Genomic DNA, 10,295 nt, shown 5'->3' on the forward strand with positions numbered 1-10,295 from the left:
TCTCTGAAAGCACAGCATGTCAAACCTAAAAGCCTCTGTACCACAACTGTAAGAGATCACACCAGGTGACACTGCTGACAGCGAGGAACAGGCAACTGAGGCTAAAATTTACACCTGCTCACCAAAACTGGACAACAGAAGACTGGAGAAGCATTGCCTGGTCTCATGAGACTTGATTTCTGCTGCAGCATTTGTAAAGCAGGGTCAGAATTTGGTTTAAACAACATGAAAGACAGATCACCACCAACAATTGGCACATTCACAGTCACAAATCACCTTCCCTCATTCTAATCCTAAGTTTCAACTTCAGTTCCATGTCTACATGCCTAAATGCTTTGGTTGCCACAATGTGATTGGTGGAATAGATGTTTGCATTAATAAACAGTTTAACAAGTGTACCTAATGAAGTGGTCGATGAGTGTATATGCATGCCTTGATTTCACTGAGGCATTGTTTTCCACTGTGGGTTTTGATGATTCTCCAAAGTATAAGGGGTTTTAGACTCTGTGTGGGTGTCAAAGTGCGTGAGCACATTGAGTACAAAAAAATGAGATCACAGATATCCTGTTGAGATGGTGCATTTTGTCCTCTGCTTTTTTGTGTCTTAGAAAGTGTCCAGCTCTTCCTCTCTTTATAACTCTGTGTATGTATTTGAACTTTGGCCTCCTCAAATGTTGAATGAAGCCTTGCCCTTTGGAAAGTAGTCATCTTTCATCAGCCCTGCTTTTCCTTGTTGCCAGTGTCAACAGGAAATCCACTGGCCTCCTAACAGTTCCATTTATTCTTATGACAAAATAGTGCTGCTTTTAAGTACACTCTGGATGGATGTACTGACAAATTTTATAAGCTCTGCAGCCATCCGTCTCACATGTCAAGAACTTCAAAATGGATCTAACAGCTTGAGGACATTTGTCTTCATGTTGCTGAGGAGGGCAGGAAATCGGTTAGCACTGTACAAGAAGCACTGGTATAATGTGTGCTGCTGTGCAATTATATTTGCTGCTAAAACTATTTTTAAATAATTAATAATTATTATTATAATTATTGAAGTTATTTGTAAATTATTATTTTCTTATTCCTATGAAGAATCAATCACTTATATTTATATTTTATATTCACTCACTTGTCTCTAACCATGCTGGGTTAGGATGAATTGGGACTATTGGATTATCAGTTTTATAAGTTTGCTTTACATGAATACCACTGCTTCAGTTGTACATACCCAAATGTTAAATTACCAACTTGTTTTTTTTTTGTTTGTTTGTTTGTTTGTTTGTTTTTTTACTGTTGTAAACACTCCCAAAATAAAGTGTGAAAATAGTACTTCCTTGCTTGTGTATGTTTATTTTAGTGGGCCCTAAAAACCTGGTAATTTTATAGGTAAGTGTAACTATTTAGTAAATTTGCAAAAAAAGGGGAGAATTACCTAGCAACAAGTCCGCATTTTACCAAGTAATAACTTGGTAATATTAAGGGAGTATTTACCTAATAATAATGTATTATATATCAAGTTAATCCTAGTAAATATTGTGGTAATTATCTGGTTATAACATAATATTTTACCCTTACCCTCGTAATATTGTAGCAGTTCTCTGGTAATTGGGTGGTATTTTACTAAGCCATTTCTTAGAAATAAAATGATATTTTCCTGTAAATGCTGTTTGAATATCCAAAGTAATTTCTTTGTTTTATTATTTTTTTTAATACTCTTTATTTATTCATTTTGGAAAAGGAAAATCAAAGATTGACATTTTACCATAAGCACATGTTTAAAAACATTTTATACAAAGAAAGAAAGGAAAAGTGAAGAAAAGGAAAAAAGGAAAGAAAAATAAAAGGGAGTAAAACCAAAACATTATTCATACTCGATCTGATTTACATATTAATTCATATACACATACATAAATATTTGTCCAAATTCATCCAGATCTAAGAGGAAGAGAGAGAAAGAATAAATAAATAAATAAAGTATTATTTTATCATTCATGTGGCCTTGAGTGTAGTTTGTACACCCCTATTTGAACATATTCTTGCTTACACATACACACATATTCATACCAGCACATGCTTATATATTCGCATGTGCATACCTAAACACAAACACATATGTATACATAAACATAAAGATACACACATGTATAACTACCTACCTACCTACACATATATACATGCATGTATTACATGTTTAAATCATATCACTATTTATTACTTTTTCCCATCTTGACTGAAAAACATCGCTTAGATTCTTGATCTTGTGTGTTATCTTTTCCATATTATCAATTTCTCTACTGATTCTTTCCATTTGGTTATTTGTGGTGCTGTTGGTTTCAACCAGTTTCAGGTTATCTGTTTCATTGCTGTTATTCTCAGTATTCTATACAAGTATTTAACTGATTTTTGGGACAGAACATTTGGGGGGATTTCTTAATTCTAAGGTGTTGAGGGTTAAGGGTTAGGATAAAATACGACCTTATTACCAGAGAACTGCCACAGTATTAGAAGGAATTACTTGATAATTAAAACATTACTAGATAAAGAGATACATACTGATGAATCTTATAAATTCTAAAATCTCCAGACATTTTTGCCTCCTCTAACCTATTTTCCCCATGTTCAACCCAGCTTGCCACTATTTCACACATTTTAACCACTTTTCTGCCAAATTTAACCAGTTTGTGCCCATTTTCACACATTTCTGCCTCCTTTACCCATTTCTACCCCATTAAATCGTTTTCCATTCTCGTTGCTCTGACCAGAGTGATTATTATTCAGGTTAAAAATAGAATATGGATATCACAGTGAAACTTTACAAGACCAGATCAGAACTTTTCTGACCTTGATGGGCCCCCCAGGTGACTGGGCCTCAGAAAGCTCTCCCCTGTCCCCTCTTATTGGAGGCCTTGCCTCAGCTTCTTCAAGGAAAGCCTTGAAATAAAAAGCCAGTCTTAGGCCTATCTGAATTTTACATCAGCTAAATCAGGCAGCTCAGTAAACTGCAGCTCTGCTAAAAGAAAAACAGTTCAAAAGTACTGCAATTATGGAAGTTTGTGGTCTGTCAGTATCTGACGCCACAGCCACGTCATTGACTAGAGGAGGAGGGTGCTGTCCAGGGTGCTGAATGCTGAGCAGGGTCTGTCCTTAGAGCAGCCACAGTCTCAGAGGTGTAGATGAGTGATGTGGATATCTGAATGAATTCAAAGGAAATCTCTTTGAATAAATCTTATCTAGCTTATTTAGCAGAAGAACTTTGGTCGTAAAGTTTTTAAAGTCAGACTCAAACTTTTCTCGCTCACATGGACCTGCTCCCGGCTCAGGAAGCTGCTAAAATCTACCACACCAACTATGTGAGAAACTCGCGCGCCATTGGCGTCATGTGGGCCGTGTTCACCATCTGCTTCGTCATCATCACCGTGGTCGTCTTCATCCAGCCTTTCTGGATCGGGGACAGTGTCAACACCCCGCAGGCCGGATACTTCGGCCTCTTCCACTACTGCATCGGGAACGCGCTCACCTCGGAGCTCACCTGTAAGGGCAGCGTGTTTGACTTCAACTCCATCCCCTCCCCGGCCTTCAGGACCGCCATGTTCTTTGTGGGGACCTCCATGCTTCTCATTGTGGGCACCATGGTCTGCTTCAGTCTCTTCTTCTTCTGCAACGCCGGAAACGTGTACCGGATCTGCGCCTGGATGCAGCTGGCTGCAGGTAAAGACATGGTTCCGTCTGAAATACTTCATCCTTCTTCTTTATTTCCTTTTTCATACTTACACTCTGTTATATTCGTTTTAAAGTCAGCATAACTAGAGTTAACTTTAGCAGTGTTACGTTAGCTAAGGCAACAGACTATTAAAATTTGACACTGGTTTAAGCTGAGTAGGACGTCCTACCAAGATATGGGGTGTTGATATCTCTTGGTGAAGTATTTCAGAATTCCACCAGCTGTCATTTTAACTTAACCCTGAGTGAAATGGTCTTCAGAGTTATTTTACAGTGTTAATCCACCAATGTTAGTTTAACTCTGTGTGGGCAGGGTTCCCCATCATGCCCTTGGGCAGAGTGTTTACATGTGTTATGTTGTGTTTAGATGTTGTCTGTTGCAGTTTTAGCTGCTGGGGTTCTTTTGCTCATGTATCTGGTGGGTTGTTGTTGGTTTTTGATGTGACACACATTTGCACCACGGGTGAAGTCATTCACTGAGTTAGAGTGGGCACCTGTGGCTTTAGGTGATCCTAAAGGATACATAGTGCATATATTTGCCACAGAAGAGTTACTGCAGCTCTGTCATATTGTAAAATATTATCACTTTAAGATTGTCATTTAACTATACGTAGTGTGGAGTAATATTGAAACTTTAAAGTGTTACATTTAACTCTGTATTAGTTCAATAAAAACTGTTAATTTTGCTGTGTATTTCACTTTATTTTAGAGGTGTGACTTTACCTAAAAACACCTGGTTGGAGATCTATTAAACTTGTTCTTGTCAATAAGGAAAGACTGTATTTACTGTTCAACTCCTCAGTAGCTACTCAGTACTTAAACTTTAATAATATACTTTTTGCTTTGAGTAGATTTTTTTGGACACATTATTTTTACATAAATCATTTTTAACCACTCCAACTGTTATTTTACTTGAGTACAAAAAACTTTTTCTAACTCTGGTTGGGACCCAAAGTGGACCGTGAGCTGCTTTCAGTGAGCCAAGAATATGTGTTTGGGCTGACATAAATCAGTAACTCTAATTTTACTCTGATTTGCCAAATAATTTCTAAGGTAAGATATTTTTAGAATATCTCATAAAAGTAGCCCAAACGTCTTCGAATATTCTCAAAATATTTCAGTGAAACTATATCATAAAGCTTAAACATTCCAATAAAGTTTACAAAATGACTGAAATTTCCATGACAAGTCTTGAAAATGTCAAAGGACTACAACCCCTAACCATTGCCAATCAAATTCCCAAACATTTTGAAATAAATTTCCCAAATTCATGAAAATACCTTCCAAAAAAATCCCTGAAACATCCAAACAAGGAAATTTCCCCCAAAAACTTCCAGTAAATTTATGGTTAATCGTGTTCATCTTTGCCATCATAATGTGTTTATTCCCTGTGATGCCGAGGAAACAATCAAAAGTTGCATGTTAAATTAAACAAATGCATGCACGTCCTCTGGTTCAAGAAACTGCAGCATTTCCAATGAAGTGAACTGAATGGCTGAAAATGTACAGAAATTGTGTTGCAGTTTGTACTTCAGTAGGTGGTATTGGGTCCTGAGTTGGGTTCTCACCACACTAGCAGACAAAGTCAGCATGTACTTATTTTCTGTTTTTCTCTTATAATTATCAATTGTAAGTAGTTTTCTGATGCCTGAAGCACTGATATCCAGAGATAAGGTCTGAAGAAAACAACTACAATGTACTCATTATTAAGGAAAATAAAGTGAAAAGATGCCAATGTTAGTTATGTAAGGCCATGAAGACAAACGTTAATAGACAAGTGACCCAAATAGTTCATCTTTTCAAATCTTTTACTTACTGCTCATTTTACTTTTAGGGGTAAACTTTACATTTCGTCAAAAACCATAAATGCTCCAGAAAACCTTTAAAACTTCCTTAAACTCCAGCACCTGAATGTCTTCTCTCTACTCTGAGTCAGTGGGCCTGAACAAGTGCATCTCCTGTGAGTGTGAGGTGATAAACTCATCCTGCCATGAGCCGTCTTCTCACTTCTCTGGTTTCAGACATGATGTGTTTGTAGGAGATGTGTTGTTCTCCACTGTGGGAGCCAATGAAGGATTGAGTTTCAGCCCTGACACCTTTGAAGGTGGATAACTTACATGTAACACGATCAGGTGTTGCTGTGTTAACTGATCTAGTTTTGCAGCTGACAAATAACAGAGCCAAGGAAACCTGTGGTACCACTACTGGTGGAAGAAATACCCAAATACTACACTTAAGTTTAAGTGCTCAGTAAAAGTCCTGCTTTCAAAATCATTCCTTGGTAAAGCACAAAAGTCCTATCAGCTAAATATTTATCATTTAACAGGCTGATACTGCTGCAGGTTCCAGTGACTGATACAGCAGCTATGGTGTTGATTTTTGAACCTAAATAGAAACTGATTTTTCTATGAATGCTGTGGAGGATGATGCAGTCTTGTTTTTGAACAGGAAATAGTTTTGACAAAAAATGATGTCTACAAATCGCCTGAAGATCGTGTTAATATAGAAAATACAGCACTGATGTTTAAGAGTGTATGTTATGGCTGTGTGTCAGCCAGATGGTCAGATTTTGAGGGTCTCTTGAGGTATTTCTACTTAAAGTTATGAATTTCCCAAAAACTTTCTCTTCCAAATCCACACAAGTTCCTTAATTTTCAAAGAAATTTCAAAGATTCTTTAACATGTTAAGTATGCCTTAAATGGTATCCAGAAGTTTATTTTAAAAATCCTAAAATATTTCAGTGAAACTTTATCAGAAAGCTTCAACAATTCAATAATTTATTTCCAAACATTTTCAAGCAAATTTCTCCTCATCATTTTCCCCCAAACTCAATGAAAATGACAGTTCTGCCTGGCAGGGTGGACGTGCTCATTAATCTTCATTGATGGTGTAACACATGGTGGCAGCAGCAAAATGAACTCAGAAGTCTACAGAAACATTTTGTCTGCCAATTTAGAGAAAGATGCAACCAAACTACTTGGGAGATCTTTCATCATGCAGCAAGATAATTACCCAAAACACACTGCCAAAACAACAAAGGAGTTCATCAGGGGCAAGAAGTGGAAGGTTTGAGACTTAAAACCTATCGAGCATGCATTTAACATGCTAAAGAGGGGATTAAAGGGAGTAACCTCCCCAAAACAAACAACGGAAAGAGGCTGCAGTGAAAGCCTGGAAAAGCATCACAAAAGAAGAATGTAAAAGTTTGGTGATGTCAGTGGGTTTCAGGCTTGATACAGTTACTGCAAGAAAAGGATTTGGAACTAAATATTAAGTCCTATTCACTTTAATCTATTCTAAGTCCATCTGTTCTAATACTTTTACTCATCTAAAAATTTGGTGTTTTGTTACAAATTATCCACTTTGAGGGGGTACATCCTGTCGTTTAGAGGAATATCCTTGAACATTATTTAACAATTTAGGAGCATTTAGCCAGTACAACCTCACCGTTTCTGTGTCCTTTTCCCCTGCAGCTGTGTTGATGACGATGGGTTGTATGATCTACCCAGACGGCTGGGATGCTGAGGAGGTGAAGAGGATGTGTGGACAGAGGACTGACAAGTACAGTTTGGGGAACTGCACAGTGCGCTGGGCCTACATCCTCGCCATCATCAGCATCCTGGACTCACTCCTCCTGGCCTTTTTGTCATTCACACTCGGCAGCCGGCAGGACAAACTGCTGCCAGACGATTTCGAGGTGGAGGGAGCAGGTAAGATCTAAAAGCAAAGAAAGTAAGGCTGTTGTTCACAAGGTGAGATACCCAGGTTTAAATCATGCTGCAGCTCAGTTCGCATCATCATTTCTCATTCTCTCCTCCCAGTTCCTGACTTTATCCACTCTCTGTATGAAGGCATAAAAAAACCCCAAAAAAGCACTTTAAAAAGAAAGTTTAAAAATAGTAAAAGTAAATTAAAAATCTCTGCTCTTGAGCTCAGCCATGAGGAAGCTTGAGGTGGTTTTCCTTAGCATACATCCCGACCTGTTACAGCAGGAAAAGCACAGGTGTTCATAATCACATTATTGATTGCTCAGCTCTCTAAGAGTCCCATTAAGAAAAGGAAGTGTGACAGGTGAGCAGCATGCACAATACTACTCCTCAGAAGCTGCTAAAAGCCATTTCAACTACTTCACATTACTCATCTACAGCTGAATAACCAGCAAATAGAAATTAGTTCAGAAAAGTGGATATCCTGGTGCACCTGCACTTTTCAATCTGTGAAAATTTCCTCAGTGAAAAGGTTTCAAAAATATGCAAGGAGCATGAAAATGTCACCCAGATTTCCATTTTGTATCAGTTTAGAAATTTTGGTGATATATCATAGTCATCAGTAAGTAATGTTTAATAATTTGACTTGTATTATTCATCATACTTTTAATTCTCTGAATAGGGTTACTTTTTTATTTAGCTATTTAGCTTTTTATACCTTTCAAACTCAACTAAGGGACGTGACAAAACATGTTTGAACATGCATGAATAGTTTTTAACACTGGATCTCAAGGAATTAACATATTATCATGGGAAATCAAGTTTTGTTTTTTCAGATTAATATTTTTAGATCTCAACAAAACAAACATTTACTTATTATTGCAAAAAAGATCAAATAAGATAGATGAATGTCCGCTAAGGCTTCCATGCATCACAAACTCTGCCACTTTTTTTCCAAGGCATACAACTAAATAAAAACTTCTCAGTGACCTGCTTTTGGGTCTCAACCCACTTGTTGAGAACCACTGCTTTAGAACCTTATGTATAATTTAATATGGAGCAGTTGTTCTCAACTCAGCTGGTGGGTCTACACCCAAAGTGGATCACGGAGCTGTTTCAGTGGGTCAGGAATGTGTGTATCAGGGAAAAAAATGTGGCTAAGTCTATGATGTACAGAAGCCTGAAGTGAACACACTCTACATCCATGTGCTTTATTTGACTGGGTTTTTTTCTGTGATGAGTGCATTTTTCATTATTTATCTCATTATCTGGAGATGACAAAGCTCGATTTCCATGATTTACCAAGATCTAGAAAGTAACAAAAATTTGAATTAGGACTGGCAACAGTAAAGTATCTAAAGTTTTATTGCCAAGTACATTTTTCACATACAAGGAATTTGACTTGGTGTTTCATGCAAAAAAAAAAAAAAAAAAAAAAATATATATATATATATATATATATATAAGAAGAAAGATATTACAAGGTTAAGAAACGTATGTAGATTATGTTAGAAAAATGTAGTGGCAAAATAAAAGATATAAAATACAGCATAAGCATCACAAAAGTATGTACAAAGGTGCAAGATGAGCAACTGTCCAGATGTTTAGGTATAACACACACATTGTTTAGATGTAAACAGAAGAAATAAGACCAATGTGCGTTAATGTGAAGTTGGTATAAAAATGCATTATTTCTGTCTGACAATTCTGGGTTCAGTGAGAGTCTGGAGCAGTGGGGAAGACCATCTTGTGGCTGGAGATTTTGATCCTGATGGACTCCATCCTCTTGCATAAAATGTATCACTGCTGCTGAGCCATAGCCTCCCACCTCCAAAATCACCAGTTTACAGGGGTTAAAAAAAAAACACTCTCTTTTTAAAATCATTTATCACTGGCTGGTCATGGTCAGCATCTTTTTGACACTGATTGGTTTAAAATTTGTAAAACCCACTGACAGATGTAAAGGGTGACCAATAGCACTGACTTATGAAACATATTAAAAAGTTAAAATAATGAAAAATGGAGACAGGAGGTTATAGCCTGAAGCCAGCAGCATGCATGTCCTCCCAGGGCTTCTGTAATGATGTGGATGCTCTAATTTCCCTCAGGATTAATAAAGTATCACTCTATCTTTCTTTCTGTCTGTCTTTTAAAGCTGCATCTTTGTTCGACCGTATGTCTTCTTCCATCTATGGTGCAAACTGCAACATATTTCATTAAATAAACGTGAATGGTTGAAATTTCCAGAGGTATGGTCTATTTATCATAAGGGAGCACTGATGGGTCCAGAGGCCAGACCAGTTGAGAACCACCGCTCTGAAGGATATTGATATTTTTCATTAAATCTGAAAAAGGGTTACAATGAGGGTTACATGGCCCAGTGTCTTGAAATAAATATTTTTGCCATCTCTTTTAGAAAACTCCTGATGAAGACAGCCATAGATGACCACAAGGTGATGCAGATGCTCCTACATCGCAACAAGCAGTCTTCACAAAGATGAAATCAAACTGCCTTTTTCGTGTTGCTGCCATTTCAAAAGTCGACATGGTTTATGGTCAACTGAACACAGCTGAAAATAGGCAAAAGAAAAAAGCAAAGCGGTCCACACACCAGGAAGCACCCACTTCAAGCATTTATGTCTGATGTTTCAAGTCAACATGCTCTGCCTCAGACATGCAGGTTGGCTTGAAACGTCACTGGTTGCAAATAAATGCTTGTAACAAGAGCTTCCTGGTGTGTCAACCTTTCAGCTTTTTCTCCAAATTTTTGGATCCAGCATCCGTTTACTGATGTGAACGTCTTACCTTGCCTTTCTATATAAAACTGAAAAATAAAAATCTTGATTTCAGACTGAGAAAACTCAGAGAAAAGC

General features: G+C 37.3%; 1 protein-coding gene across 1 annotated transcript; it reads left to right on the forward strand.

The window, feature by feature from the left end:
* Positions 1-3,290: 3,290 nt before the first annotated feature.
* On the forward strand, positions 3,291-7,436 carry lhfpl5b (LHFPL tetraspan subfamily member 5b). The gene is made up of 2 exons (XM_041800230.1): positions 3,291-3,702; positions 7,189-7,436. The coding sequence occupies exons 1-2, from the start codon at positions 3,294-3,296 to the stop codon at positions 7,434-7,436; spliced, it is 657 nt and encodes a 218-aa protein (XP_041656164.1). The 5' UTR covers positions 3,291-3,293.
* The last annotated feature ends 2,859 nt before the right edge of the window (positions 7,437-10,295 follow it).

Source organism: Cheilinus undulatus, linkage group 11 (genome assembly GCF_018320785.1).
Source record: "Cheilinus undulatus linkage group 11, ASM1832078v1, whole genome shotgun sequence".
NCBI lineage: Eukaryota > Metazoa > Chordata > Actinopteri > Labriformes > Labridae > Cheilinus > Cheilinus undulatus.

Excerpts from the sequence above, each read along its gene's own strand:
- lhfpl5b (XM_041800230.1), top strand. The coding sequence starts at position 3,294 with ATGGACCTGCTCCCGGCTCAGGAAGCTGCTAAAATCTACCACACCAAC. Across the intron at positions 3,703-7,188 it reads CTGGATGCAGCTGGCTGCAG|CTGTGTTGATGACGATGGGT; the intron begins GTAAAGACATGG and ends TTTCCCCTGCAG.